Source organism: Dromaius novaehollandiae, chromosome 8 (assembly GCF_036370855.1).
Source record: "Dromaius novaehollandiae isolate bDroNov1 chromosome 8, bDroNov1.hap1, whole genome shotgun sequence".
Classification (NCBI taxonomy): Eukaryota; Metazoa; Chordata; class Aves; order Casuariiformes; family Dromaiidae; genus Dromaius; species Dromaius novaehollandiae.
The window spans coordinates 38,772,449-38,790,155 of NC_088105.1; the positions used below are offsets into that span (position 1 = coordinate 38,772,449).

General features: G+C 39.0%; 1 protein-coding gene across 1 annotated transcript; it reads right to left on the bottom strand.

Annotated features, from left to right (window-relative positions):
* Window positions 1-4,597: 4,597 nt before the first annotated feature.
* On the bottom strand, window positions 4,598-11,398 carry LOC112991486 (FRAS1-related extracellular matrix protein 1-like). The gene is made up of 5 exons (XM_026113987.2): window positions 10,666-11,398; window positions 8,808-8,927; window positions 5,839-5,917; window positions 5,041-5,385; window positions 4,598-4,831 (listed from the first exon to the last, which is right to left on the bottom strand). Exons 1-5 carry the CDS (start codon window positions 10,855-10,857, stop codon window positions 4,722-4,724), a joined length of 846 nt encoding a protein of 281 aa, XP_025969772.2. The 5' UTR covers window positions 10,858-11,398; the 3' UTR covers window positions 4,598-4,721.
* Between the last annotated feature and the right edge of the window lie 6,309 nt (window positions 11,399-17,707).

Sequence of the window (17,707 nt, forward strand, 5' to 3'; positions counted from 1 at the left end):
TCTTAGATGATTGGTGAAAATCTCCTCCATTTTTAGATGATTGGTAAAAACCTGAAATGTTGATAAAATCCAAAGGTGCATCAGGGCACTATAAAGGAATAGCTAAATAACATTCATGGGACAAATAGCAGCGGAGAGCCGGGGGGCTTGCTCCATGCCATGGCCCAAAGCATCGTTGTGGGCCACTCTGCTCAGCTGGCAGAAGCCCCTTGTCTTTTCTCTGGGTTAGTACAACCAGCAATTAAAGCCCAGGTAAGAAATGATAAAGCAATGGAAACATAGTAGGTATTTATCTAAAGAGGATACCAAGCACCACAGTCCAGAGGAAGAAAAGACCAGGACCTGCCTCATGCCAAAGAGGTCTGGGAGAAAACTTTCTGAACTTCAAAGAAGCTCTGCTAGGTGTGATGCAAAATGGAAACAGAATCTGACAGGAGGGTTTTTCTGAGGGAGGGTTTTTTGGTTTTGTTTTTTGTTTTTTAAACTAGCTCACCCAGCCTTTGCTTGGTAACTAGATCCATGTATACCAGTTTTCCTGTAATTAGAAGGCCTACTAAGAAAAACCTTTCAGATCCTCATGGGAGCAGTAAGCAGGCTTCTATTTCACTGCAGTCAGAGAGACCCCAGACTCACAGTGACTTGAAAACAGAGAGGCATCTCTGTGCAAAGGCAACAAACCTCCCACCTGCAGCCTAAGACTTCTCCGGGACAGACCACCGCGTGCCTGCTCTGCGGTTATCAAGAGGTGTGGGGATGTTCTCCGTGCCTGGCCTAGGGAGGCAATAAAGGCTACTGTCTGTTATTTGGGGCTGAAAGAGGCCCCTTGAAGCAAAGCAAGAGTAGCATGTGCGTTTGGAACCAAAGTACCCTCCCTCCACCCACATTGTACCCCACACAATCTATAGGAACATTATTTATGTTATTCTTTTCCCTTCTGTCTGTTGTACAGGAAGTTTTTGCACTGCAACAACTTCACAACAGCATAACAGCAACCCAGTGAAATAAAACACATTCTTATTTTTGAAGTTTACCCTTCTCTGTAGAGCACAGTTTCAGAGAGACTGGATCACCAGGAAAAAGGGGACTTGGGAAAAAACACTGTTTATTGTGTTCCTCAGGAAGGGTTTATAAGCTTGAAAAGCATGTCAGTAGATCCAAAGGCTCTGATATTCCCTTTTTTAGAGCTTAACAGGACTGTCCAAAGTCTAACTGGCACAAGTAACTGTAATTTCTAGTTCTCTGATGAAAAGCTTGTACTAAAAAGGATGTAGTCCATTTTGCAGGACTAAAATTTTATAAAGAATCATTCAAACTACTAGCTGAGCCATAATATTTTTGACCTGCCATCACGAATCAAAGCAGCAAATAGAAAACTAGTTTAAGAATATATTTCTTTCCATCACACTGCTCATACAATTTAGTCCATTCCATTGAGTAAAACTGTAGATTAAGTACTGTTTAGTTCATCTCTCTCAGCCTCCGACTCCTGCGAGAAAGTAGCGCTTGCTTAATCTGCCTGCCTCAGAAAGGTCTCCCACCTCTATATCCCTACACTGTCATCTTGCATGAGATACTAGGATGGCATGGGATCCTTGGAAAACCACAGAATATCCACGGGGTATAAGGAAGCTTATGAAGAAAGTTATCTTTAGAAGGTGAAAAGCCTCCCTCCTGGCTTGAAACATGGGGGGGCGGGGGGGGGGGGGGGGGGGGGAAGGAGGGGGAAAAAAATAAAAAAGGAAAAAAGGAAAGGGCTACCTGCTTTTGTCCAAGGCTGCTGAGTCAGAACTTAAGGTAACTCCTCTAGTACAAGAGTACAGAGATGCTTCTCCCACTGACTTTAAAACCAGGAGGTGGGTGGGGTGTTCTCCTGGCTGCAGATTGCTGGAAACAAGCTCACTCACCTCCATAAGAAACCCACAGGGCTAATTAATAGTCAGAAGTGCATAGCTGAAGGGTGACTTTGAGAGAGAAAGATCAAAAAACAAGCCCAAGAAAAAATGTACTTTAGATGAAAAACAATTCTTTTAAAGAAGAGAAAATGTGTTCAGAGTTAAAAAAAAGTCCTCCAAAAAAAAGTACAGAAACTAAAGCTACTCAGTTGATTAATAAAACATCAGGATTGTTTTCTTCTTACCAAGGTTTTATTGTTATTTGGGGAATGCTATTGGTAATCATTTTCTAATTAGAATCTGACACAAATCTCACAAATTTCTAGAGATACTTGAAAAATTTAATAGGTTCTGCTTTTTTTCTTGCCATAAACAATTTCTTATGGGAAAAAATGAAGTTTCTCAAAAGACACTAAAGCTTCAACTGTATATTATCATTTGCCAGATAATCCTCCCACATGTTTGTTATTAAGTTGTTCACTAAAATTCACTGTCACTTCTTTTTGACTTTCCTTCTGTCCTAGACAAATTGGCCTGAGGGCAGAATTTAGCCATTTACCTGAAGAATATAGCCTTAAGATAAGTTTTACACAGCATACTTAAAATTCACTTTCCACAAATATTCATTTAATACTGTCACAAAGTTTGCTGATGCTCTTAACATACCTGGCATTTTTGTATTTACTAAAACACTTAAAAGAATATGTGCACATAAAAACCTCACATTGAATAAATTCCTTGAATAACCTCATTTATGTAGAAAATGCATGGCTACTTTCAAGGAACACAAGCATCCTGAGTAAACTTAATGCTCTGACTTTGGCAGGACTTTGTTTACCAAGCAGTACAACACAAGAGTATTTGAAACAACAGAAAGAAGTCGGGGTAAATGCATGGAACAAGGTGCTTAGGTTATTATACAAAGGAATTGACAAGTTTGAATTTTTAAAGTAACATGACAAAAAGATTTCAGTAAGGTTGAAAACAATTCATGCGGTGAACTTTCCTGCCATTGACTTAAGTCTTTCAAGTCTCCCTATCTGCAACCGTGGAGTCAGGTATAAAGTCATTAGGAAGGAATCATTTGTCAGCATTTAGGATCCTTCAAAAATACCTTGGGCGCTTTACCATCCACTGCTATTGCTGTGATGTTGTCCAGCCACCACACCTCCCTCCCGGTCACTGACCAAAAAGTGAAACTGTACAAAGCCTGTGCCTGAGCCAAGCTCTCTCCATGGAGGTGTGTGAGCATGCTGGCAGGGAACAGAAGCAACAGCGTCATGTACAGCTCACCATTTTAATTTTCTAGCCTATGAATTAAGCGCTCAATGTGAGATGTGAATCAAGAGCACAATGTGAGATGTGAGACTTGACTCATTTAGCATATAAACCACAAATCTCCTTCTCCTGATAGAACTGTGAGTGAGCACAACTGTCACTGTTTACAACAATGAACATACACAGAGGAGCTCGTGCAGGTCTTTGAAATACGTAGCTCATCTGTTATCAAAAAGCAAAATGCTTACATTGTTGGGAAGGACTGTAGCCCAGGCAGGACAAATTTCAGTGCTGGTGAAATACCCAGAAAATCAGAGATTTTGGCCCTATTTTGCAGTAGTTTGATTTGTTTGATGCCTTCTCTGTGATCCTGGAAACTACATGTACTGATAAAACATTGTCCTCTGCGGAGGGGCTGCATAGCTTTCACTCACAATTGAACTCCCTCTTAAAATGGTCTGACATGGAATTGAGAAGGTGCATGCCTGACTTTTGCCCAGGCCTACCTCTCTCCTTTGTGCTCATTTGGTGTATTTTAATTTAGATTTTGGTAAGTGTTGATTTGTTCTTTTGCTCCTCCTGACACGTGTTCATGAAAGCAGAGATTTAAAGAAACTAAACCAAAACATGATAACCAATGATGCAAGATGCTCTATTTGTTTACCTGAGTGAAGGATATCCTTTCAGGAGTAGCTGGATTTTTTATTTTATGTTTTTAATTTTTTAAGGTCTCTGAAAATTAGCTTCCCCTCATCATAAAATCTGTAAGAGAGAGAAAAACAAGTTAAGTCTTTTCCCTATCAGCTTATTTATAAAGTCTAATTTAGCTAGACAGCCTCATAAATACCTGGGAGAAGTGGGAGAAAAACATGGTTTACTAACAGTGTACATAAGTTAATTATCTGGAGACTTAGTGTCTGTAAAGCGCAGGTGATGCAAGTTACTTCAACAAGAGGTTGATGTATAGTTGCAGGAACTTCCTCTGGCAATTAGTCTTCCACTGGTGTAATGTAAATCATTGCAGTCTAGAAGATGACTGAAGCATTTGGAGATCTAGAGTAGGAAACCTGATCACTGACTGACAGCAAATTCTACTCTGCTGCTACCAGTTCAACTCTAGGCTCATCAATTCATAATAATCCTCTTTCAGTGCTGTGCTTTCCAGTGGCTTGAAATTTCTATTCATTTTTTATACTTTTTTCAGTGTCCTGAAGATAAAACAGTCTGAATCAGCATATCAAAAGAAAGAAAGAAAAAAAAAATCAGACAGTATCTTTTTGCTTTTTCTCTCACTTCTTTTACTACTGGTGAAAATCCAGAGCAACTTCATTGATTTTTATGAAGTCACTGTAGTGCAAAACAGGAATTGGACATATGAAGCATCATGTTATTTTTATCATAAATGAGTAGCTCCCTTGGTCTTATCTCTGCACAATTTCCTGCTATGCAATATTCTTCTTCAGGGTCTTCATCTCTGTTGAAGGTTATGTTAACTTTAAGAATAGGGCTGTACTTACTTGAGTGTCTAAAAGATTAGGAGGTTCTTAACTATCATATAAAATGAGCTGAGATGAGTCCTGAAAAATCTCCTCTCCAAAACGATGATAACAAAACTAGGCCATAGAGGAGATCCCTTTGCAAGAATTTTGATACAAGGATACCTTAAAATACAAAATACAACACAAATAATTTTCAGTAATAATCCACCATTTTTCTTTTCTCTCATTAGTCCTCTTAATTCCAGCCCATGGTAGCCTCATTTATCATACCACTGGGAACAATAACCATTAATACACCATTAGCTGGTGTAGATAACTTACTCCCATCCTCCAAAATGTTAGTCACTCAATCGTCAAGCAATACATCCTACCTGGCCCATCTGGAATGGATTTCCTGATAACCTCTCCAGCACTCATTGGCTTGATTATTTTGAAGAGCATATAATCATCACTTGAATCAAAATCAGAAGACATCAACACATGTTTTTCAGCAAGGACCATCTCCCCTTCTGCAGGCTTGAAGTTGATACTGATCACCAGGAATGGAGGGCTGTCATCTTTAGGCAGGAGGTTAATAGGAGACTCGTGCCCAAGACTGTGCCTTCCATCGAATATTCTTAAAACAGTGTAATCCTTGGTTATGTCACTATCATCATGCTTGTAACAGACAACTGCATCCTTGATGTTTTTAACTGTGCACTTGAAGCTTTTGCCTCCTGTTGTATAAATGCAGGAAGAAAGTTACCATGTGCTCTATCAACATAAATTATCAATAACATTTTCACATGTAAGCAGATAAGACACAAGTCTTCTGTTCACTGTGTAAAGGCTAGACTTAAAACCAACAGGAGCTTTTTCATTCACTTCAGTGAGCTTTAGATCAGGTTCCAAAGAAGTGACATGATTATTGTTTCAGCCTCAGATATACATTGGACTGTTCAGAGTAACCATCCTGAAGTCTGCATATTCTCACTGCAGAAATTGCAAAACATAAGAAAATCCCCTTTATTTCCAAAAGATCTTCTGTTATTTTTTCCAGAATACACGAAATAGATATCAAATCTTCCTTAGGAAAATTATGGAAATAAGTTTTGCAAGAGACATCATTCTTACATTTTGCAGGCATTGGATTGCATCCCATAGTTTAACTCACACCTGATACAACATACCCTGCACTGTGATCCATCCATGTTGGCGATCTTGCAACACCAAGGGCTGGAGAGCATCCAGGTTATCATTATCAACAATCTGTAGAGTATCCAAAGGAATAGAACACAGCTGCCTTTCTAACAGGTTAAGCCAAATAATAAACATATGTATTACAACAATTAAGATTGACCATTAGGATTTATACTCCTCTTCACGAAGAGGTATACAGCAAAATACAAGATGTGAAATCTTCTCTCACATCCAATTTAAGCAGTCAATTTAGGGAAGGGATTTTTTAATAATATTTATTTGAGCCTGGAGGAACTATCCTGTTAACACACAAGTAAATGCTGAGTCTAATTCCACAACAATTTATTTTGTCAAGGGAATTCTTGCAGAGGTCAGATCTGTAGCAGGCCAGGGAGAATGTCAGCTTTCCCAATTTAGCCAGCCTATTTGCTGCATATCAGAACTGTCCTAGCTTTAGGTTCTTCCAGACCAAGATGTTGACAGAATGATTTGACCTTTGGAGTAGAAATGTAGAGTCAAGAACACTAAGAGACAAAAAATGTGCGCAGCCAGCCCCTAAACTGGCAGATTTTAAGGCATATATGTTTATTTTTTTCATTCCTATGTTGCTTGTCATCTTTATTGCTACTCTAATCTTGCACCTTTTCCTAGGTAAAATAATGGAGAGGAAAACTTTTTCAAAATTACAAGCCAGAAAACAGAAAGGAACTGAACTTTTCCCCTTCCCTTCCCACCCCAAACCTTCTCCAAGTCAATTTCCACCTTAAGTTTAAGCAAAGTGTACACATTTTCATCAAGAACCAATTTTTCTTTGAAATGTACTGTTTTGTGTAGTAATATTTGTGGAGTGCTTTTAGCCAACTAGATTTTGTTTAAATAGAAGATCTCCTCTCAGCAAAAGTTTCCAGTGTATGTGCACATGAAACATCCACTGGATTTGTGTTATCACCACATCGTAAAAGATTATCATTCCGTAATGGGAGACTGCCCATTCACAATAACTACTTCTCTCAGAGTACTTATGCAGCCTAAAAGACCACTGGATCATAGTACTTTCTTGCATTTTGACCCTAGATGCTAAAATTCCGTTGACTTGGAGGAATGTTGCTAGATTTTATTCTGCAGAGCAACAAGTGGCATGGAGTTTCTTCACAAAACCAAAAGAAGTCCTGAAGAATGCCTGCTTTTTTAAAGGTCCAGGATGTAACCACCTTTAGCAAATGTTGTCTTTAAACAACTCTTATGTGAATATAACTACTTGGTTGGCTGGCAAAAGACTCTACTGTCTAAGGACAATTCTGTAATTGTTTTATGACCCAGAAACCTCTTTCACATTATTTTTGCCCTGAGGATTTACTACTGTTCTGTAAAGAAACCTGCAAGATGCAAAACAAAACTAGATGGAAGTGTAAAAAAACATAAACCCTTTTAAAAATCTATACAATGTTTTTAGAGTAGTTTAAGATTGAAAAGTAAGCTTCTCCCAACATACATAGCTTGTTAAAATTGTTAAAATTAGTCACCTTTCCTTCTACTCGTATTTTTCAGATATTTAGGTAAATGTCTCCTTCTCCTCTGCTATTTGCCTAAAGCTGAAAGCAGTGTCTCCAAAGACCTGATCCGCACAGTGCAGACTGTACCTGGCCCAGCACCTCTGTATACAAAAGTTAAGACGCTTCTGCCCACTCAGTTAGATATACCAAGCAATTCAGGAACCTCCAGAGACATTTGTCCAAAGCAAGTAATACTTTACTCAGGTTCCTGATCTGTATGTGAAAAACAAGCATTTCTATGATGGCATCCAGTTCAGTAAACCTGCAAGCAAAGGATCTATTATATAGAAGATCAAGAAATAGCCTTTCCTTTGATCATTTATACAGTGGTCTATGAATGAATGCATTCAGAGTCTGACTTCAGCACATTCTGAAATATTCATAGAAGCAGCCAAGAACAATACATTGCACATTCATTAGAGACCAGATCCTCTGCTAGGGTAAGTCACAATGCTACTTTGTTGATTTCAGTGGGAAAACAACAGTTTACACAAGCTAAGAATTTAACCTTTCTGCACATTGAGCTCTTCTCTGTAAACAGTACTTTAATACACATCTGTGAGCCAGATAATAAACACTTCAGATAAATCACTGGAAGGCTTAGAGAGCTCTGCACACTCTCATAAGCATTCAGTTGCAGAGCAGAGGCCAGAACCCAACACTGATTACATCTCAATAGCAGCTAATGGTTATAAATACCAAAGTCACCCAAAATTTAGACAGTTTCTTTTTCTCTCTGTTGTGTTTCTGAAGAGCTCTCTTAAGGCCTCTGCATATTTTATTCTACAGTACTTGAATGGATACTTATGTCCCCTGCTTGAGACGGGGCTCTATACACCAATACGCTGAACTCAGACTGCAAACGTCAGACAGATCTACTAGAACATTTCTTTCACCTGTAAATTGAATGGACAGTTACCTGAGGCCTGTCTTCCCCACAGCAAGGTTTGTCTATGATCCTACCTCTCATTCAGTCCTGGCTTATCCCAGTATTAAAATAGCATCTGCAAATTACCGGCATTTTAAAAGGAATCATTAACATAGCCTAAGCACTTGTATTTTTAAGTTATATGAATGCCACAGTCAAGTGGAACTACCCAGGCACGTCAAAATTTATTGAGGGATTTTCTGTGACTGTTGGCTATGGCATAATTATGGAATGCTCTTTTCCTAATAACTACCACAATTAACAGCCCCAATTTTCAGAAGAACATGAGAAATGAGGTTGCTGACAACTTCTAACAGAGGCAGAGCTTTTGAAAATTTTAGATAACAACGATGATAATCCCCTCCACCTCAGTATTAAAACACAAAAGGAGGCTTTTCCTTAAAAATTATTTTTGATTGACCCAGTATAATTTACTGTGCTTAAAAGGTATGTCACATTATCACAACTGAGCTCTTACCTGTAAATTCTCAGCCTCACCCTCTCTTCTTCCAACCGTGGTCAGCCACTGTGAGTAGACTTGACTTCTTTGGGCAAGAAGTGTCAGCCAGCTTCTATTAAGACACATGGCACTAACAAACTAGTAAAGAAAAAAAATTATTATATCACCCACCAAATCCTACAGCATTGACTCAGGGGCCACCTGAAATTTTGCTCACATAAGTACTGCAGGCTTGAGCTCATGCTATCATTTTTGGACAAATTCTCCTGCTGAAGGGCAAAATAATCTCAGCATGTTAAGTTTTAATACAATGACTTTAACATTCTAACTTTATTCAATCATTTACACAACAATAATTTATGATAGGAAATAAAGAGGAAAAAATTGCCTTTGTACAAGTTATTATATTACATACTAGAGTATTAATGCTGTTGGGTTCATTAAACCCTGTGCAACCATGGAAACCATTGCATAGGATCCATTCAGTCTCCAAATCTGAAATGTGGCCTATAGTTGCTATGAGAAGATTTAGCACACATCCCTCAGCAGTTCCTATTAGAAAGTGATATTTAGGTTCAACTGTATATTTGTCTACACTTCATCTCAGCATACAGCTATTTGTGGAATGGAGGTTTAGGAGAGGTTTTGGAAATCTGAACCTGTCAGATTTATCTAGAAAATCCGATGTTATTCCACAACAATATGGGGATTATTTGTGACATTTTGACTGTTCTGAGAAGATAGGAAAGGGTATCACAATTGTAACTTGGAGAAGTTAAAGATTAATTTATATTCCGGGAGTATGTAAGTATCCTTTTCAAACTCATCTTCAACCAAGCCTAGCTGCAGACAGACTGCAAGAATCAGTGATAAAAAAACCCACTCCACCTAGAATCTGGATTTTTTTAAAAAAAGTCTTTTAAAATGCAAAATTCCAAAGGAAAAAAAAATCCTCTTTGCAACCTGGTGACTTCGAAACTATAACTATCCTTTAATCTATATTTTTATAATTGCAAAAAACAATTATGTTAGGAACAATTATGTGGCAAATAGAAACTTCTAGAGTTACGAAAATAAAGCCTTAAAAATCAAACAGAAGATTTCTGAAAGTTATGAACTCTTACGGTTCAGAGTATGTCAACCTCTAAGCAATGTGGGTTAGGAAAAAATTTTCCCTATGAAGAACATGTAACTTACCTAAACAAAAACCTTTTCACTTTCATTTAAAATGACTGTTGCTGGTCACAGTCTGAGATGATATATTAAATCTTTTGGCAGAAACTTGTGTGAAAACTGCTATTTTCAAACATGTAAGAAACCAGGTGAGAAAAAAATCATTTCTCCTTAAGTAATAACCATTTTAATGCTGGTAAATACTTTGGAAGCAGTAAGTTAGCTTAATAGAAATCTTTCTGTAGCTGAACAGTACTTCAGAAGAGCAAATCTTTCAGTCCTTCCCCGATCTTGATATCTCCATTTAAGTGAAGCGGTTTCAGGGACAAAAGGCAGGCCTCAGTATTGCATGCAGCAGAGTGTGCAGCAAGCACAAAACTAATTTAGCAGTCCTCTTAAAAAGATTATATAACTTCTTTTTTAAAAGGGAACTTTAAAATGAGAGGTACATAAAAATAAACAAAGCATTAGCAAATACCAGTGCAAAAGTTACTGCTAATGTTCAAAGCAGGAGTGTAAGCAGATCTCTCCAGCATCTCCTCTTGAATTCACAGAAGTTGAGTCCCTCTGACAAAAGATTTCCTAACACTGATTTCCAGCTTCCTCAGTACTTCACTCTGCAACTGCACATTCAGGAGAAGGACCGGATCCAGAATCTCTCATCTCACTACAGAGTCAGGCTCCCATTAGAAAGATCACTTACCTGAGGTACAAGCTTTCCAACTTTGTGCGTCACCAGCTCATTTAAAACCACTTCTACCTTGCAGGAATCTCTCTCTTTGGGAACAACAAACTGTAGTTCATTTTCAGTAACATACACCATCTGTCTCCTTTCAGTGCTGTTGCTTTTATTCACTGAGACAAGTTTTCCTGCTTCTACATATTCAAGATGCATCAGAAATACCAGAATATCCAACTTGAGAAAACCAAGCAGAACGTCAGTCTTCTGAGTCCAGGTGCCTTCTTTTATGTGGTTGAAGCACTGAATGGGTAACAGACTAGTATTTCAGTATTCATTTCTGTGAATTAACAGTTACGAGTCTGCTTAAGAAAGGCTTGAAATTACTTCCACCTTCACAGCCATCAAAAGGAATTTTGCTTCATATTTTATTTTTAAAGTATATAAAAAAGCGACCCAGTTTCTTTCAAGCTGCTGCGGATGCTTGTTGCTCCATGTCACTCCATGGCCGGGTGGCTACGGTTGAGCAGTTCACAGGTGTTGCAGGGTATTACATCAGTGTAGGTCACTAGTTCATTTGACAAGTGTTCAGCAGATGGTGATTGCTCCCCTGGCATTCAGACAGATTAAGGTCACTCTGTATGGAGAGGAACATACTAAAGAGAAACTCTACAGTAAAACAGGAGGAATCTGAAGTTGCTTACTGAAGCTGTTCAAAAACAGACATAGAGCAATGGAAATGCTAATTTGGTATTGAAAGTAACCAAAATTACAGAACATAGTAAGTAAATAGCTTACATGCAGATCCCAGAGCATGCATGTTCTCTCTCTTTCACTTAGTAGCACAGCGCCATTATTTCAGAAGATCCAAGCTGTGTGCTCAAGGGCAATTTTCTCCTCTGTACAAGACTCATGCATCATTCATGAGAGGCCAAAGTGGTCCAAATCTCTTTTGCACCAGGAAGACCTACATTCCACGCTTGACCCACTGAAGGAGCAGTGTCACGTCCACAATGTCATGCCTCTGCTGGAAAGCGTTCCCTTAAACTAAGCAGTGCCTGCTTCTGCAAAGACACTTTACGGATCATGAATGCTCCTGTATCATGCTTTGCATTTATGAAGTGAGGCTCATGGTGCTTACATGCTCTCATAAAAATATATTTGGAAAAGTATAGATGAGAAGTACCTGGTAAATACTCAGCTCATGACTTACAAATAGTGACAAATCCCTCAATCAGGACATTTGACTTTAATTTACAAAATAAGCATTCTTAGGAAAGGCGGAAGTTACAAATGCGCACAAACATTTTGACCGTGTTTGCAGAATAAGACAGGGAGGTAGTAGAGGCTGGCCAGAGAGACCTTGCACTGATCTGGACATCATGGCAGGCCTGCACCACTGCAGAAACCATGGGCCTTGTGTGGGCAGCACCTCTGTTGTCATCTCAAAGCATTCAGATTAAAGGGCTGACAGGAATGACGAGTCCAGCTGATCATCATTGGTTTTATCAGATCATATAGCTTTGGGATTTTACACACCATAACCACCACTTTAAGCCACACCAAGAAACAAATAGGTAGCTTGTGCACGGGAAGGACCACTAGTGCTGTATGCTCATTCAGGACCAGCACTGTTTAAGAGAGAGCTCAGCTGAAGCTTCTATTTACAGCATGAAGAAGTGAATGTTACCAGATATAGCCTTAAGGTTTTGGAGGTGTGAATTACTGTGGTGACATGCTGAAACAGAGAGAAATGGCAGTGACCTGCAAGCGACTGTTTGTAAGTATGTTAACCCATTCATACCCACAGTGGCGCGTGTTTCTCATGGCTAAAACCATACTGTACAGGTCCCTTGGTGTCCTCCTTTAAGTCTTTGAAATTTTGGCACATTGAGTCGTACAAAGAAAAATACTTTCAAGCCATACAGTTCAGGAACATACAATTTAAAGCAAAGGCTATTTTTTTACCTTCGCATATTTTTACCAGTAGAGCCTTTCTCCTACTTTCTACCCTCACCATATACCACACAAAAATAAAAAGCTTTCAAGAAGATTCATTTGTCTACATTTCGGTTACACATTTTCGTCAAGATGACACCAGCAAAAAACCCATTGTATTCAACAGAGAAACTCTCATGCTTAGAGACATAACAAGCCTTAGCACTTCCATTTAAGCATTATGGGGACCTTTCTTGGCTTTCTGGCTTACCCACTAAAAACTCAGCAGAATTCCTTACAGTGGTGAGTGTAACTCTTCCTTCTGAATGGCAAGATCTTGGTTCTACTGAAATCCAAGCACCTTCCTCCCATTAGATACAAATGGGACCAGGATTTCATCTGTCTCTAACATTAGGCTTTTGGGTCTAACTGGGATTCAGGCATGCATTTGAATTTAAATTTCTAAGTTTCAATGCTGCCTTGGAATTCCAGTTTTCAAATTAGTATGTATATATTGAAACTTATACATATGGCCTAGGTTAAGGTAGCCCAGATTCTTATGCCTACTTTGCCCTATACATAGCTTTAGGCCCTCAGAGCTACACAGGTAATATGAAATATTAGTCACAGTGACTTAGAATTTAGACCAGCACAATCTTGGCCTATAGAGCATCTTATAGACTTGATAAGTTTACATGTGATAGATTGATGTAATATATAAAATGCATTAGCTCTTACTATATTTATAAATTCTGGAAGCCAGCATTATAAAGATATATTTATGATTCCCCCATCCTTTGTTTTACTAGTGATGATCAAAAAAAAAAATCATATGATTTAGTTCATTTAACTGACTTTTCTGTTTGTTTTGTAGTTAAATTTACTGGATTTTATTTTATTTTTTACTTTTACAAAATGCTATACATGTAGATACACACAAATTACAGAGTTGCTTTATTGCTTATTGCATCTTTTTAGGAACATGTTGGTATATCTCTATTCTGGAGAACATTTCACAGTTCAGTGATGGAAAATAGTTTGCACTTCATTTGTGCATGTACTAATTTTAGATTAAACAGGACCACATAAATCCTGCTGAAAAATGATGCAATTAAGTCAGACCTATTTGTAAAAAGAACAACATGTGGCTGTAATTATAATGGCTAAACATTTGGTAACACACTGACTTATTAGTGCGGTAAAAGGAGTTTGTGCAACATGCTGAGTAAGTCTTTACAAAAATAAATCTTAATATTCCCCCCAAAACCACTAAAACAATCCTGTACTGCATTTCTGATCAACTTCCACAATGATGTGCTTTTGCAAAATGGTCACTTTTGTTGCTAACATAACACTAAGCATGCTCTAGACCTACTACTGTGGTGTGAAGTATCTGTAGTTGCAGTCAATCAATCAATCAGCTTTATTTCCTGAGCAATACAACTGTCCAAGAATGACTGAATGATTGGCATATGCACCAAAGTTCTCAAGGATATATGTTTCAGGCAACCAATAGTCTGTAAAGATTTACAGTACTTAAGAATGCCACTGCAGTTTATTTGGAAATTTAGATTCCTCAGAACATTTCTAAACCCTTTGTAACCCCACAGAATGACCACAGTCCTGATCAAAACTCATGAGACGTCACCGGCAGTGCAAGCAGACCATACAAAAGCGTGCCAGCGAGTGAAGTGGGCTGGAAAGTGTTTCTTGGGGAACGAACCAGCAGTGACACAAGTTTGAATTTTTCACATTTAGCAAAAGCCACTGCAAACTCAGCTCCACAAAATATGGACCAAAGGCAAGTCTGGACTCGAGAATGGGCTCAGATCTATATTCAAAGTGCAATACAGGTGTGCCAAATTCCCTACGCAAGGATCTTCTTCAGACAGTAGGCCTTCTACCATCTCCCTCACATTCAGATGCTATTTATTGTGCAGTGGGTATGAAAGGGAAAATGAGATCCTCAAGGCCCGACATCATCAGGTAGACCGTGGATGGTAAAGCATTTTACAGTCCAGCCATGGAAGCATGACAGTCACATACAAAGATTTCATTTATTGTCAATCTTTCAAGTGCTCTTTTGAACTTTTCTTAAGAATGCTGTGGATGATAAACTGGGAGGATGATATGGTATTGTGCACCAGCTATGGAATGCTTAAAGGTAAAACCAAAACTAAATGCAAATCTTCTTTTCACTTTTCAATCTCTGGTTCTTCTGATTCTCTGCTTTATTCTCTAACATTATAGGAAAAGCTTATTTTCTTAGTTGCATGCCTTTCACTGAACTAGATCAGAAAATCCTTCTCATCTACAAAGGACTCATTTCCTTTAGAATTAAGACACTGAGTCAGTTGTTTCTTCAATTTCAGTGACCTTTCTTTCCCTGCTAGCTAGGGGGCTTGATTTTTTCACAGGAGAACATGTAATATAAACATAATCAGTCCTTTCACATCATGTAGCTCTTAGCTGCAGCAGGAGCTTCCTTTACTTTGAGATTTTTTTTCTGATACACTCCCACTAAAGTAAGATCAGTCCATAGCAGAAAGAAAATTAAAAAAAAAAAGGATCTGAAATGCTAACATACATTCTACACCCATGAAAATGCACCTGTGTCTTGTCATTTCAAAATTAGTATAAACCAAGGTATGTGATCCCTTCTATTAGCACAGTCCTCTCAGATTCCCCTTTCCCCTCACGCTAATTAGCACAGGAAAAAAAAAAATCACCCAGACAAACAGACTAAATATCCACAGGACTCCATTGTTAGGCAAACCACTTTCAGGAGGAGAAGGGGCAAGCTCCGTGTCTGTAATTTTAAACACCTGATTGCCTGAAGCATGCAGGTGTGAGAGAAATGTTGACTAAGTGATGCAAGCCTTTAAAAATGCCATCATAGTTTGCCTGAAAAGTCAACATCCTCATTAGCTGTATGAATAATTTATCAACAGCCCCACAAGCCAGTGAAGGGATACTTTTGTTGTTTGCTTGACTAGCAACAAGGTCAGTAATCAACAAAAACGAGGTGGAGGAAGGGAGAGCCAAAGCTTTTTGAAAAATTAGAATTTGCTCTCAAAGTACGGTCATTCCTTGCCAGAACTTTTACAGAGATATCATAAAGAGACCAGTCACTGAGGCACAGGGTATTCCTTCCAAAAGGGAGAAAAGACTGCTCAAAGTATTTAATGCACTTTAAAGAATTGCTCTCACTTTAATCCACTTCTTGTTTGGTTGAAATAACAGGTACAGTATGTGCTCAGTTGTTGTTGCTGGCTTTTTTTTTTTTTTTTTTTTTTTTTTTTTTTTTTTTAAAGTCCAGTATTAGTAGTTAAGCATGCTCTAAAATGGAGTTTAAATTAACTTAAGGAAGTTTGAAAGTACTGTGAGGAATAAATGTTGCTTTTAATCTTTCAAAGCACAAACTGTAGCATTACTGTTATCTTCTCTTGCCAAGTGTAAAAAGCATACTGGTCTTTAGGCACCCAGCAGCGTTTCTTGGAAGGGCAATGAAAGAGTGAATGGCAAAAGCCTGCCAAAAGGAAAATCAAAGCCATACCTGCAAGCTGCAATACAGCTCTAGGAATCCCTTCAGACTTTTCTTTTCATGTATTTGAAACTGAAACTTTTCAAAATGCTGGCGTGGGTCCTTAAAATCACTTTTACTTCTCAAACTCAAGCAACTTGGAGGGGGGAAGAGAAGACTGGGTTAAAAAAAAGGCGGGGGGAAGAAGCAGCATTAAATGCAATTGAATTGTCCCAAAGCAGTCTCTTCAGAGGAAAAGAGCCTTAAAATGCAGGAAATCTGTCTAACCCTCTAACTATTCCCACTCAAGCTGCCCCGCAGTCACAGATGTTACTGATTCAGTTAGATAGCAATTCCAAGCTCCCAAAACAGATTCCAAGTGAGAAAATAGGAAAAGTCCTTGGTTGCTATTAGATACGCATTCTGAAGTAAAAAGAAGTATGGGCAGCGAGGAATTTGTGGCCTGGATTAGAGGTTCCATGGTAATTAAAGAGTAATGACAAATAGGATCTCGGCTGACCTATTGAACGCAAAGCCGTAAGGTTAGAAGCGCAGACTGCAGTGAAAATTTCTAGGGAAATGTGTCAGTGTTTTTCCTGCCATGATTTACTGATACATTTAACAGGAATGAAACTAATACAGTTCTCTGAAAATGTAACAACGGCCTACAGAGATTAGATGAAAAACTAGAGTATTTAGCAGGGAAAACTAAAAGCTTTGTAAATGATGTATTTAACAATGCAATTAAATTCTATACTAGGGTAATAATTTATTGCCTCATTGTTAAAAAGCTGGAGGAAAGTTATCACTTCCTCAGAGACCGAGTAGGACACATCCCTCAGACATGCTCTCTATCTCGGCAGCTTTCAAACATTTAACAGTCAGACTAGCAATACGAAAAAAACAGCACTATCTATAACATAAAACAACTGTTACTAAAACAGAAGCAGCTGCATAAGTCCTGCTACAACAAGTTTGAAACGGACAGCCAAACAGGCTCCCAAGTTCATGGTTTATAGGGTAACCGCTCCAGCTGACACAAAGCCTTCTTGTGCTAAGTATCAAACTCAGAAATGGCCCCCGTCCCGCTGAGCTCGTCACCTGAGCAGATGGAGGCAGGAGGAGACGCTGAACGGCAAGGCCACACAGGCTGGCTGCTGGAAGAGCTGATGGCAAAAACTGGGATCCCAGCATCCCAATCCTGTGCCCGGTCCATTGGGTAACACACAGCTTGCGCTAATGTGAGAGGAACTGGATGGGAAGCAAAACCCAAGGAGTGACCCCATCCCTCCAGCTGCTCCCCAGCTCTGCTTTTGCCCCTCCCTGCCAGGAGGGATTATCCAAAAGCAATTAGCTAATTGCTTTGCTGTCCTCCCCTCCTCAGGAAGGGCTGGCAGAGGAAGAGGAGGGGAGCTCCCGGGGCTGGCAGTGCAGCCACTGGGGTGCCTGGCAGCCAGGGAGCCCCTGCCCGCTCCTGGAGCCCGGCTGGACAAAACAGAAGTGTGCTGGGCTTGGAGCAATCAGATAGGGACAACCCCAGCAGCTATTTACATTTTCTTATTAGCAAGAGCATAAATAAAAATAAGATATATGAGCCTCCCAGGC